General features: G+C 39.9%; 1 protein-coding gene across 1 annotated transcript in view; it reads right to left on the bottom strand.

The window, feature by feature from the left end:
- Window positions 1-14,485, bottom strand: part of DRAM1 (DNA-damage regulated autophagy modulator 1) — an 84,963-nt gene that overhangs the window by 44,255 nt on the left and 26,223 nt on the right. The window contains 1 exon segment of the mRNA XM_006888539.1: window positions 8,040-8,083. Within this exon segment, the coding sequence (XP_006888601.1) occupies window positions 8,040-8,083 (44 nt within the window).

Genomic DNA, 14,485 nt, shown 5'->3' with positions numbered 1-14,485 from the left:
TCACCCTCTCCAGGATGAACCTATTTGTTCTCCTAGCAGTCCACAGTATATTCAGTATTCTTCAATTAATTAATATGGCACGTCAGCAACCTCAAAGATAAATCAAACTCAGATTTATAAAGAAACTGATAATAAAAGGCAAAACTACTTTTTTTAAAAAAGGAGGTATTCCATCAGTACCAAATTACCATCAAGTCACTGGGACAGAAGTGTCCAATGTCTGAGGAGAAAAATAAGGAAATGGAAAAGATATTTAAGAGAAAAGAAAGGTCTCTAACAGTAAATGAAGGAAAAGTCCAGACTCATTAGGGGCATCTGTATATGCATAATTTTATGTGCTACTAATGTATCTCTCTACATCTATTACAGATACATGTATAACAAAGCATATAGGGATATAGTTAAGGAGATTTCCTAGACATATACATTTATGTGTGACTATGTATGACATACTTCCATACGTGTGTGTATTTGCACAGTTCCACAGTCATGGGCCTGACTTACTGTGTATAAAGGTTCAAGACCTTAGTCTCTATGGCCCTTTATGCCAAAGAGGCATAGCATAGCTCAAAATTATATCCCAGTTTGTAGTGAAGTCTGGAGCCTTAAAATTTGCAAGCATGCCATCTAAAACTATTGGTCTCTTCTTACCTGGAGCAAAAGAGAGTAGAAGATATTCAAGGAAACAGTTCATCCATGGGACTAATGATGCACAAACCCCTTTCAGCCCAAGACCAGAAGAACTACATGGGATGTGGCTATTACTACTGACCAGTTTGACCAATGACATAACTAATTCTATCTGTCTCTATCCCTCTCACTACTGTCAAGTTGGACAATAACCCATAGTTGACCCTCCCATAATTTTCCAAGTCTGTAAATTGCACAGGAGGAGACTTCCTATCTTCCTTCCATGTAGATGCTGGTAGATCCTAAACACCAGAGAGGCTCAACCTTGGGGTCAGGAGTGCAGCTCCCCATGGACAATGCCACCTGAGCTCTAGTAACATAACAATGCGAGAAAAATGTCAAACAATGGTAAAGTCTTGGAGAACCCTCATAGGTATTACTATAATGTTTAATTCTGGAACCCTGAATTTGGGAATTGAAGGCACTCCCAGAGGTCATCTCTCAGGAAAAAACAAAAACTTTAGTCCATAAAATAAACCATTAATACTTGTGAAGAACGTGATCCTGAAAACAACCGACCACAGGACACCAAGAGAGTCTATATTTGCACAAAAGCAAAGATGAAAAGGTGAAGAGAGGGAAGGAAACTGGGGACAGAATGGAAATGAGAGAGTGGGACTCATTGTGGAGACTGTAATCAACATCACAGAACAATCTGTGCATCAACTGCTGAAAGGGAAACTTGCTGTGGAAGATTTCACCTAAAATACAATGAAATGTTCAATGGGCAGGAGGGGAGAGTAGTAGACCATGTAAGTGAAGACATTTGTCAAAGTCCATGTGTTCAGTCCATATAACATTAAGAGTGCAATAAAAAAACTCAGTAGTTCATTCTTGTTTTATCTATACATTTAAAGCCACACTGGAATAATCAAAATTTTTGCAAATAGTGACTCCTTATGTACTGCGGGATGGATGAATGTTGGCACTGACAAAAAGAAAACCAAAAACCACAAACCCAAAACAAACCACCACCACCAACAACAAAAAACCCACCCAAAATAAAACCACTTAACTGTTGTTAGTTGCCCTTAGTCAATAACCTAATTGTTGTTGTTATATACCATGAGTCAAAACCAACTCACAGCTGGACCCTCAAGTGGATTTTCAGCAGCAGTTAACTGACGGGAAAAGACTGCCCACCAGCGAAGCAGCTGGTGAATTCTAATTGTGTGCCTTTGGGCTGGCAGCACAACTCCTTACCAGTTGTCATTCAGTTGATCCCAACTCACAATGACCTGACGTGTGTAGTGCTGCTCCACAGGGTTTTCAAGGTGATGACCTAGTAGCAAAGGACTTCCAAGCCTGCCTTCTGAAACACCTTTAGGTCACTTCAAACCACCAACCTTTCTGGCTTGTAGCTGAGTAATCTAACAGACAATATACTGAGCATTCACTATACACCAGGAACATACTGTTGTTGTTATGTGCCATCAAGTCACCTGTGACTCACAGTGACACTGTGTACAGCAGCTCTGAAGCCTGCCCTGTCCTGAGCCAGTCTCACTGACTCTGACACACCTACTCCCATTATTACAGTTACTGTGTTAATCCATCTCATCCAGGGTCTTCCTCTCCCCTACAATGCTCCTCTACCCTTCCAAGCATCATGTCTTTCTCCAAGGATCACTCCATCCTGGCCATGTGCCCAAAGTATGTGAGACAGAGCTTCAAAATCCTAGCCTCCATGGAGAACCTTGGTTTCACTCTTTCCGAGAAAGACCTATTTGTTCTCTTGCCAGTCTTCTGCAACACCACAACTCAAAGACATTGACTCTTCTGCCGTCCTTAGTTGGTCCAGCTCTCTGGTGCACAGCAAGTAATTGTGAAGCCCAAGGCCTAGATCAGGAGCACCTTAGTTCCTAGACTGACATCATTGCTTCTCAGTACTCTGGAGAGGTCCCTGACAGCAGATTTTCCCAGTGTAATTTGTCTTTTGATCTCCTGACTACTGGTGCCAACAGTGTTGACTGTGGTGCCAACCAAGTAGAAACTGTTATAATAACCTCAATTTCTTCTCCATCTATCATGGTGCTGCCATTGTCCAGTGCTGAGAATCTCTGTCTTCTTGATGCTGAGCTTCAATCCATATTGAAGACTACAGTGCCTGACTTTCTGCAGCAAGCGCTTCAGATCCTCCTCAGTTTCAGCAAGCAAGGTTGTGTCATCTGCATATCGCAGGTTGTTGATAAGTCTTCCTTCCTCCAATCCTGATTCCACACTCCTCCTCAAAGAGTCCAGCCTTCCAAATTATCTGTTCTGCATATAAATTAAAAAGGTATGAAGAAGGGACACATTCTTGATGCACCCCTTTCCTGATTTAGAACAATATTTTGTTGCTCTGTTTTGAGGACTGCTTCCTGGTCCAAGAACAGGCATAGCATGAACACAATCAAGTGTTCTGGGACATCATTTTATCCTCACAACTTTCTGAAAAGGGTTCTATTAGACTTAGTGTTAGAGTGCTCTTAACATCAATACCACAGAGCTACAAAGTGGAAGAATCTAAGTCCCTATCCTGAGATGTCTGACTCCCTGAATTTCCTGACTTTGGTTTGTTCTAAAAGCAGAAAGAGAGCAAAGCTAAGAATGAGCAGACGGCCCTGCTTTACTGCATACTCACACAACTTCTCTAAATGTAAATAGTAACCTCTCACTTCTAACCAAACAACACAGTTGTCACTGCTTTCTCTGATCTAATATGCTTTTGCAAAGATGAGAACGTGGAGACTCTCACTGTTTCCAGTTCAAACTGAATTTACGCCATGCTAGTACTAAAAAGGTTTGCCTGTAGTATCTTCGGTCAGAGAATAAGACAAGGCTAAAAGCAGCAGGAATTCCGACACAGATATCCTCTCCATGACAAATCTGGTATAGAGAGCAGTACGCCATGGTTTATTTTTGAGAAAAATTATACTCCTTTCCAAAGCAAATGCCGTTATGGGAAAGTAAACACAGGAGAAAATGTACAATGAACAAATGAGTGAGCAATCTACCAAAGTGAATTGTGTTAACCAGTCATTAGAGCTATCCAAAGCCATAAAATAAAATGTAAAGCTGGAGACATGATTTAAATAAAGACTGAAATTACTTAAACAGAATTTTTAAACTACAGCACCTAACTCTAATAATGGTGTGGGTTTTAGACGAAATAAATTCAGCAAGGAAAAAATAAAAAGAAAGAAAGAAAAGAATGTGCAGTGATTTACCAGTAAATGTTTAACAGTCAGGTCAGGAGGAAGCTGATCTGTAGCACTTGTGGATTTCCATGATGTAAACACCCTTCCCTAAAATGTAACCTGGGGTACACTGCCTATTGCTCATATGACATACCAACGCTTGGGTCAATGACTTGATTTTTGGGAGAAATGCACATAATCTGCTTTCAAGGGAACATCACACTATACAGGAAGTTACAAATGTAAGAAAGGGAAAGGTCAGACCAATATTGCATATCAGGAGGGTGAAAGACCAGACCTTTTCTCTTCTCAGGCCATAATTACAAACATCTTTGAAAATGCTACTATGGAAACCTGATTTTCTTTCAGGATTTCTAAATCTACAGGACTCAGTATCAACTCCACAATATGGATGGATAAATGGATGGACTGATAAAGGAATGGAGAGTATTATGGACTGGATTCTGTCCCCCAAAAAATATATATTGTAAATTCTAACTTTTTTATCTGAGATTGCGGGAGAAGGATGGGCAATCTCCTCTCAAACTGCCTCTGAAAACCTGCTGGAGGGTCAGCTATAGGTCTGTTTTGACACAATGGTACACAACATAACATATCTAAGATCAGGGGCCTTGTTCCTAAGAAACTGTGCTGCTAACTCAAAAGCCACACCTCTTTAGTAGTTCAAATCCACCAGCAGCTCTGAGGGAGAAGTGGGCAATCTCCTCCCATGCGATTTACAGCCTGAGAAGCCCAATGGAGGGCCAGCTTTGAGTCTGTTCTGATTCAAACACTGAGTTGGATTTTGTTATGAGTTACCTGAGGTTATAATCTCATTTAGGAAAGGGCTTGCTTTATTATGTTAAGAGGTCATATCAGTATAGGCTGTGTTTAAGTCAGTCAGCTGTGGGATGCTGGAAGGAACTGTTGTTGTTGTTGCTGCTGCTGTTAAGTGCCCTCGAGTCACATATGACTCTTACAACCCTATGAGCGAAAGACCTGAACACTTGTATAACTTTCATTCTTTCTCCAAGTTCACAGGGTTTCCGGAGGCAAGCTATTTCAGAAGTGGATGCCACTCCTGTTTCCAACTGTGTTGGTTTTTTTTTCAGGGAGCTCCACCAAACACTGTCCACCATGGGTAACCATTATTACATTTGACACAGCAGCGTTCCAGTGTTCAGCATCACAGCAACCACGAGTTACCTCTGTACAGCAAATGAACATACCAGTGCTGTACCACTTAGAAGAATATTTGACAAAAAACAATTAAAACCAGACCCAAGGGCCGCAGATAAAAATCACCCACCTTTGGCTTGGTAGCATCACTTTCTGTTCATTAGGCCAACAGAGTTCTATGTTGCTGTTGTTGTTAAGTGCCGCTGAGTCAGAGACGACTCATAATGACCTATGAATGAAAGACCTGAATACTTGTATAACTTTCATCATTTCTCCACGTTCAAAGAGTTTCCAGAGGCAAGCTACTTCGGAAGTGGATACCCCTCCTGCTTCCAAGCTTGTTTTACTCAGGGAGCTCCAACAAACACTGTTCACCCTGGGCAACCATTAAAAAAGTAGAGATTAAGAAAAACAGATGCTAAGTCACACGGAGATTTCTAAGGAACAGGGAAATGGAAACTGAATGTTCCCCCAGAGCTGACTGACAGTGAAAAAAGGCCTACCATCTGAGTCAGCATAAAGACTTCTAAATTCTAGGTTCTTAAATTGTAACGGCTGCTTGTGAAGACAAAGCAAAGTTTTATAATGGAATGTGCAGACAGCTGGAATTGGAGAATAATAAGGAAAGAACTTACTCAGCATTTCTCAAGCTGAAAGAACTGAAAACAAATTCAGGCCTTGAGCTGCAATACTGAGAGTTGTAATGGGCAAATCTTGACTGATCCAGAAAGCATCAAAAGAAAATGGAGGGAACACACAGAATCACTGTATGAAAAAGGATTGGCCAACAGTGAAGTACTTCAGCAAGTACCATTTGATCTGAGCCAGTGGTAATGGAGTTCAAGCTACATTGAAAGCACTGGAAAAAATAAGGCCCCCCATAACTTATGGAATACCAATTATGTCAACTAACAGATATGGTCCTGGATGTGCTCACCAATCGATGCCAGGAAATTTGGAGGACAGCTGCCTGGCTACATGACTGGAAGAGATCCATATTTGTTTCCATTCCCAAGAATGTTGATCCAACAGAATGTGGAATTACCAAACAATATAATTAATATCACATGGAAGCAAAACACTGCTGACAATCATTTAAAACTGACTAGAACAGTACACTGACAGAGAACTGCCAGATGTTCAAGCTGGTTAGAAGAGGCTGTGGCACCAGGGAAATCATTCCTGATGATATATGAATCCTGGGTGAAAGCAAAAATACCAGATTATCATCTCTTTGTGTTTTATTGACTATGTAAAGGCATTTGACTGTATGGATCATAACAAATTATGGCTAACATTGAGAAGAATAGAAATCTCGACATTTAATTGTGCTATACCTAGACCAAGAGGTTGTTGTGTGATCAGAGCAAAGGAACACTAACTACGTGGTTTAAAATTAAGAAAAGTATGCATCATTGTTCCAATTAAATAAAAGAGCTTTTCACAATCCTCAAAAAAAAAAAAAAAAGAAAGAAAAGTATGCATCAAAGTTGTATTTTCTCTATACACCTATTCAGTTAGTATGGTGAGCAAATTATATGAGAAGCTGGACTCTATGAAGAATGTGGCATCAGAATCGGGAGAAGACTCATCAATAACCTACATGGCACAACTTTGGTTGCTGAAAGTAAGAAGGACTTGTTCTTGCTGAAGAAGATCAAAGAAAACAGCCTTCAAAGAGAACGCTGGTGGCCTAGTGGCAAGAAACGGCACTGCAATCCCGAAGGCACATGGTTCAAATCCACTGGATGCTCTACTGGAGAAGGAGGGGCAATTTCCTCCTGTGTCAGTCAGATCCAATTTGATGGTACAGAATACCACAAAACAAAACAACAACAGAAAAAAACCAAACCCAACAAACAGCCCTGAATATGGATTGCATCTCAATATCAGGAAAACAAAAATTCTCACCACTGGACAGATAAGTAACATTATGAGAGATGGATGAAAGATTGATACTGTCAATTACTTCGATCTACAATCAACACCCTATGTACCAGCAGCCAGGAGATGTACTGCACTGGGAAAGTCTGCAGTCAGGTGCCTCTCCAATTCCTGATGAGCAACAATGTCAGTCTGAGAACTCAGCTGTGCCTGATTCAGGCTATGATCTTTTCAATGGTTACACATTTGAAAGCTAGACAATAAAAAAGAATGATAGAAGAAGAATTGAGGCCTTTGCACTGTGGTGCTGCTGAAGAGTATGGATATCCCATGGATGACCAAAAGAACAAAGAGAGACATCTCTGGTGCTGCCAGAGTGCTCCTTGGAGGCAAAGATAAAGCTTCATCTCAGAAACTTTAACACGTTGCTAGGGGAGGCTATTAGAGGGACATCATGCTTGGAAAGGTGGAGGGCTGGCAACCGAGAGGAAGACTCCACCAGACAGACTGACACTGACTGCAACAATGGGACCAAGTATATGAGAGATGGTGAGGATGACAGGGAATGAGACAGAGTTCAGATCTGTTGTTGATACGGTTGCTTTATGGGCTGTTCTCAACTCAACATACCTAACAACAACAACAAATTGTAAGAAGAGACATTTCTGATTGCTAAAGTTTGTAGTATTTCTATGACAGCAGCACTAGAGACAGAAGTTGACTGTGACTCATTACAGCCATACGTACAACAGGATGAAACATTTGCTGCCTTGGCCTTGCTGGGCCCATCACGCCAGTCCATCTCACCATGGCTCCTTCTCATACTTCTTGGCCCTCAAATTCATCAAGCCCGGCGTCCTCTCTTCTAGTGACTGAACCCTCCAGACACCCAAAATAAACCAGTCACACAAAATCCTGCTGTGATCCATCAAGTTTCACAACCAAACAGCAAGTCAGGCCTTTCTTGCTCTTGTGTCTCAGACAGGAAGCACCAATGAAACCTACCCACCTTGGGCGACCACGCTTATCAGCAGCACAGCTACCAACATCCCAGCAATATGCAGTGTATACTGAGAGCCGCTTAGACTGGTGGTGGCGCTACAGCACTGCCGTTGTTACTGTCAGGTGGGGTTGAGCCTGAGTCAGAGCACCTCTGTTCCATGGACGCGACAGTGCCCATCCTGCACCAGCCTCACAGTCTCTCTGTGCTTAAACCCACTGCTGAAGCTACGGTGTCAAGCCATCTCAGGAACGGTCTTCTTGTTCACTCAACCTTTACTTTATCAAGCATGATGTCCTTCTCCGGACACTTGATCCTTCCAAAGAACATCCTAATCTCACATTCCTAGACAGCGCTGGGGGAGCAGTCCATTGAGAGGTGTGCTGTTAACATAAAAGTGGCACTTCTCTGAAGTTCAAATGTGCCAGGGGCTCCTCAGAAGAAAGACGGGCAATCTCCTCCTGTGTGCCAGGGGCTCCTCAGAAGAAAGATGGGCAATCTCCTCCTGTGTCATTTACAGCCTCCAAAAACCCACTGCAGGGTCAGCTATGAGCAGGTTGTCTCAAAACTCAACAGCAATGAGTTTTGAGAGCTCACAATCTCACTTCCAAGGAGCTTTCTTGCTCCACTTCCTTCAAAACAGCTTTGTATCTTGGCAACTGTCTAGTCAATACTCTTCACCAATACAATTCAAAGGCATCAATTTGTTGGCCTTCCTTACTCACTGTCCACTTTTCATATGTAATTAGTGTTGCTGTTATGTGTCATGGAGTCGCTTGTGACTCATAGTGACCCTATGTGCAACAGCTATGAACCCTGCTCTATCACGAGCCAATCTCTGTCTCAGACACACCTATTTCCCATTACCCCAGTCACTGTGTCAATCCATCTCATCCGGGGTCTTCCTCTCCTATGCTGTGTCCCTCTCTAAGAACTGGTCCCTCCTTGCAACATGGCCAAAGTATGTCAGATGAAGCTTCAAAATACTTGGTTTCAATAAGGTGAGTAAAAGTACAATGGCTTGGGTCAGGCACTCCTTAGTCCCCAAAGTAAAGACATTGTTGGCAGCAGATCTGCCCACGCAATATATCTTTGATTTTACTTCTGTTTCCATGAGCATTGATTATGGAGCCAAGTAATATGAAATCCTTGACAACTTCAGTCATTTTATGATGATGATTACTGGTCCAGTTACAAGGTTTCTATTCCTTTCTGTTGAGGTAGAATCCATACTGAAAACTATACTCTTCTGTCTTCAATAAGTGTGTTAGTCTACTTTGTTTTCTGCAAGCAAAGCTAGGTCATCCGTAGAGCTCAGGCCGTGAATGAGTTTTTTTCCAATACCGATGTTGTTTTCTTCACTATATAACGTGGCTTCTCAGATTACTCTATATACAGACTGAACAGGTAAGGTGAAGAGGACAAAACCCAAATGCACACCTTTCATGAATTTAAACCATGCAGTATCCTATTATGTTCAAATGACTGCTACTTAAGCTATTTAAGGTACTGAGCTGGGTAGTCTAGTCAGTAGGAAGTTGTACTGATAACTCAAGGTACACAGTTTGAATCCACCAGCTGCTCCTAGGTAGGCAATCTCCCCCCATGTGATTTACAGATTCTAAAATCCCTCTAGAGAGTCACCTATGAGCCAGTATTGACTCAAAATCAAAAAAGGCTTTTCTTAAAGCTATTTGTAGGTTTTTCAGGAACATAATTAAGTGTTCTCGAACATCTCTTTTTCTCAAAGTTATCCATCAATTGTTAAGATCCCCATAATCAAATATCTCTGCATCATCAAGAAAACGTATTTCTATTATTTTCTGCTTTCACTAAAGATCCATCAGTAGTGATATCCCTTGTTCCACAGTCTTTTCTGAACACAGTTTAAAATTCTGGAAGTTCTCTGTCAATGTGCTGCTCCAGCCATTTTAAAATTATCTTTAGCAAGATTTTACTTGTGATAGTAATGATATTGTTCAACTATTTCTACATTCTGTGGGATCAACTTTATTTGAAATGAGCACAAATATAAATAGTTGGCCAGGTAGCTGTCTTCCAAATTTCTTGGCACTGATGAGTAAATACCTCTGGCTACACTTTTTCAAATATCCATTTGCTGAAACTTTTCAAATGATATTTCATTAATTTCTGGAGTTGTGTTTTCTCCCTATGCCTTGAGCAAAAGCAGGACTTCTATCAATGCCACTGATCCTTCATCATAAGCTACTTCCTGAAATCGTGGAGCATCAACTAATTGTTCCCATTACAGTGATTCTATCTTCTCTCTTCTTTTGATGCTTCCCGTGCTCAATGTTTTACCCAAAGAACCCTTCACTGTTATCACCTGAGGCCTTAAATTTGTCTTTTCCATTATTTCATCTTGGGAAATGCCATGACTATTCTCCATTTTTGCTTTTCTAAGGCAGGTGTTTTTGTGCATCTTATAATACTATTTTTACTTTCTCTTCTCCAGCTCCCCTTTGAAATCTTCTGTTCAGTTTTCTTTCTTCCATTCACTTTAGTGTCTCTATATTCTAGAGCAAATTTCAGAATCATTTCTGGTATCAATTATGGCCCTTTCCTCCCACTCCTGAAATTTTAATAATGCTTTGCTTTCTTCACATATGATATCCTTGAAGTCATCCTACTAGTCTCCTATCAGGACTTCTGTCATTACTATTCAATACATCAAATCTACTCTAGAAATTATTTCTAAATTTAAATGTGACAGGGAAACTCCACTTGGTTTTAACTCTTTTGAATTTGTTTTCATTTTTGCAGCTTCTTCTTGAACTTGTACATTGGTGGCCTGTTCCACAGTCAGCTCCTGGCCTTGTTCTGACTATTGAGCTTCCCTGTTGTCACTTCCCACAGATGTAGTTGATTTGATTCCTATGAATTCCATATGGTGAGGTCAGCATATATTGTTGTTTAAAAGACTATTGCAATGATCACACCATTGATTGTACAAAATTCTATTGTTTGATGTCTTATTTCATTTCTGTCATGGAGGACATATTTCTCAATCACCAGCCCTTCACTGTTTTCAATTTGTGCATTCCCACCACCAGCTGTTATTAATGCATCTTGATTGCATGTTTGATCAATCTCTGATTGCAGAAGTTGGTAGAAACCCTCAGCTTCTTCATCTTTGGCTTCTATAGTTGGTAAGTAAATTTGATTAGCAGTCGTATTACCAGGTTTTCCTTGTATACTTATGGACATTATCCTGTCAGTGACAGCACTGAGCTTCAGGATAAATCTTGAAATGGTCTTCTTTTATGATGAATGCAACACCACTCCTCTTCAATTTTTCATTTCCAGCATAGTACATTATGACTGTCTGATCCAAAATAGGCAACACCAGTCCATTTCAGCTCACTAATGCTTTCTGACCGAAAAGTTGGTAAGGAGTTATGCTGCCAACCAGCACAAGTTCAAATTCACCAGCTTCCCTGAAGGGGGGGGGGGACAATCTCCTCCTGAGCAATTTACAGCCTCTGAAAACCTGTAAGTCAGTTCCAAGTCCACAACAATGACTATGAGTTGATATTGTATCTTTACATGTTCCATTTCATTTCTGAAAACTCATAATTTAACTAGATTCACACTTTGTATGTCATTTTAATTGATGTTTATCTTAATTTTTAGTCCAGTCATATAAGCAAATAAAGATTTTTTTAATTTTTTAAGTATTTTTATTGATTTTCACATAATTCATGTACATTGTGTTTCATTCATATACACTGTGTTATAATTACTCATTTATTTTGTGTTTCATAGTATCATTCATACACTGTAACCCATATAATTAACATTGATCTATGCCTAATATTACAATGTCTATTCAAATTCCCATTAAATATTTCCTATTCCCTCAGCCAAGGAAGACCTTTAGTAAACTTTACTCTATCCGCATTATTAAGACAGACTATACTCTGAGGAGGGAGAGCTTGCCCAGTTGTACCTTAAGTGCTGTCCAACCTGAGAGACTCATCTTCCAGTACTACCACAGACAACTTTCTGCTTCTAATCACAGAGTTTTCACTGGGCAATAATTTTAGAACTGGATGGTCAGTCTTCCTTCCTAAGTCTATCTGAGCTTGGAAGCTCTACTGGAACCTGCCCACTATAGGTGACCCTGCTGCTATTTGAAATACTGATGACTTAACTCCCAGCATCACAGCAACATGTAACTCAATACAGTCTGACACACCAACAGATAAAGGCGGGTCTACCACTACAACACAGGCAATGTTAATACCACCATAGTTAGGGGGAAATGCTGATAGACTGAATTCATAGCCAATGTTTGAATGCAGCCATGTTTTTAAAAATTTATTTTTCTCTACAGACAAAATGCATTTGCCTCTTAACAAAATATATTTAGAATATCTACTATGTTGTAGATATAACCTCAGTCATAAACTCTACAGTCTGATCTATCAAGTAAGAATTTTCAGAATGTTATCATTCTTTTCAACAAAAATGATATCTCAACCACTTCACCTTAAGCAAGAGGGAGTGGGAGAGCTGGAACTCAACTGGGGTGGCAGACCCAGTTCTCAAAGGGAAAAATCAAGGCTTCCTGATTTTCCATTCAGGTCTGCATGAATTCCTCCTGTCCCCCGCCCCGGTGTGTGTCTGTGCATGTGTTCACCCTCTGGGCATCCATGCTCTTCTGGTGAAGTGTCTTCAGATCAAGAAGATCACCTCAGGCATGGAAAAACTACCATAGCAATTTCACAAAAGAAGCAAGCTACCTCACAACCCAAAAGCAAGCCCAAAGCAAGATATCACCCAGAAAAAGTGACATAGTGTTAATGGATTTCCTGAAGCCAGAAACTCTAATGGAACTTTGTGAAACAGAATTTAAAGGAACAACGATTGAATATTTTTCAATGGACGAGGGAAAAACTTGAAGAATTACAGAACACTACAAGCAAAAAACAGAAAGTGCTTTAAAAAAAATCCAAAACAATGCAGATAAAACAAATGAGGCATGAGAGGCTCTGGAAAAACAAGAAACCACAATCCAAACTATGAGGTCCAATGTTTCAGATGCTGTCAACATGATGGAGAGGAAAACGAACAGAGTTAAAGAGATGGAAAACAAAACCAGCGAAATATAAGATAGAACTGTCACACTGATCTGCTAGGGCAAAAAGCAGAATCAAAAAGGAAGGAGAAAGAAGAAAACCTAAGAATAATGTGGGACACCATCAAGAGATGTGCATCATCGGAATCCCAGAACAGGAAGAAGGCACTGACAGAGCTGTGGAAGAATTACTAGAAGAAAATTTCCCAGGCATAATGAAGAATGAGAGAATATACATACAAGAAGCTGAGAGAACACCATATAGAATGGACACAAAAAGAAAAACACCAACGCATATCATAGTAAAATTTGCCAGAACCAAGGATAAGGAGAGAATTCTGAAAGCAGCAAGAGAAAAACAAAGTGTAACCAATAAGAGAGAGCAGATAAGATTAAGTGCTGATTTCTCAGCAAAAACCATGTGAGCAAAGAGACAGTGGAATGACATATATTCAATACTCAAGGAACACAACTGTCAACCAAGAATACTGTACCCAGCAAAATTATCTACCAAATATGAAGGATATATCAAGATTTCCACAGAAAAACAGAACCTAAGGGATTTGTCAAAACAAGACCAGCATTGCAGGAAACACTGAGAGATGTCCTTCTTACAGAAGCCACAGAAAGCAGGATGAACCAAAGTAAATAGCAACACCCCCAAAAAGAACTCAATAAAATGATATCAATAAAACTCTGAGTAGCAGATTGGGTAAAAACCCAAAATCTATCAATATGGTGTCAACAAGAGACACACCTGAAAAATGAAGATAAAGAAGACTAAAAATAAAAGGGTGGGAAAAAATATACCAAGCAAATGGCAACCAGAAAAAAGCAGGAGTAGCAATATTAGTCTCTGATAAAATAAATTTCAATGCAAAATCATCACAAAGGAAAAGGAAGATCACTACATAATGCGTAAAGGGTCAAAAGAACAAGAGGACATAATAATAAATATCTAGGCACCCAACGAAAGACCTACAAAATAGATAAAACAAACACTAAAAAGCTGAAAAAGGAAACAGACAAAACTACTACAGTAGCTGGACACTTCAATACTCCATTCTCAAGAAAAGACAGATCTACCAAAAAAAAACTCAACAAAGATGCTGAAGAGTTAAACCACACAATAAACCAACTCAATCTCACAGATATTTATAAACTAATGAACCCCCAAAAAGCACAGGACACTTTCTTCTCCAATGTGCATAGAACTTTCTCCAGAATAAATCACATTTTAGGTCACAAGGCAAGCATCAATAAATTTAAAAAATGTAGACCACAATGCTACAAAATTAGAAATTAATAACAATAGTATAAAGGTGAGGGGGGAAAAAAGGTGAGGAAAAAAACATACATTTGGAGGCTGAACAACACCTTGCTTGAACATGACTGGTTACTGAAAAAAATTAAAAATGAAATTAAAAAGTTTCTTGAGAGATCCAAGATGGC

This window comes from Elephantulus edwardii, unplaced genomic scaffold (genome assembly GCF_000299155.1).
Source record: "Elephantulus edwardii isolate Elephantulus edwardi_28Jun2011 unplaced genomic scaffold, EleEdw1.0 scaffold00068, whole genome shotgun sequence".
Taxonomy (NCBI): Eukaryota; Metazoa; Chordata; class Mammalia; order Macroscelidea; family Macroscelididae; genus Elephantulus; species Elephantulus edwardii.
This window is presented reverse-complemented; position numbering and strand designations above follow the sequence as displayed.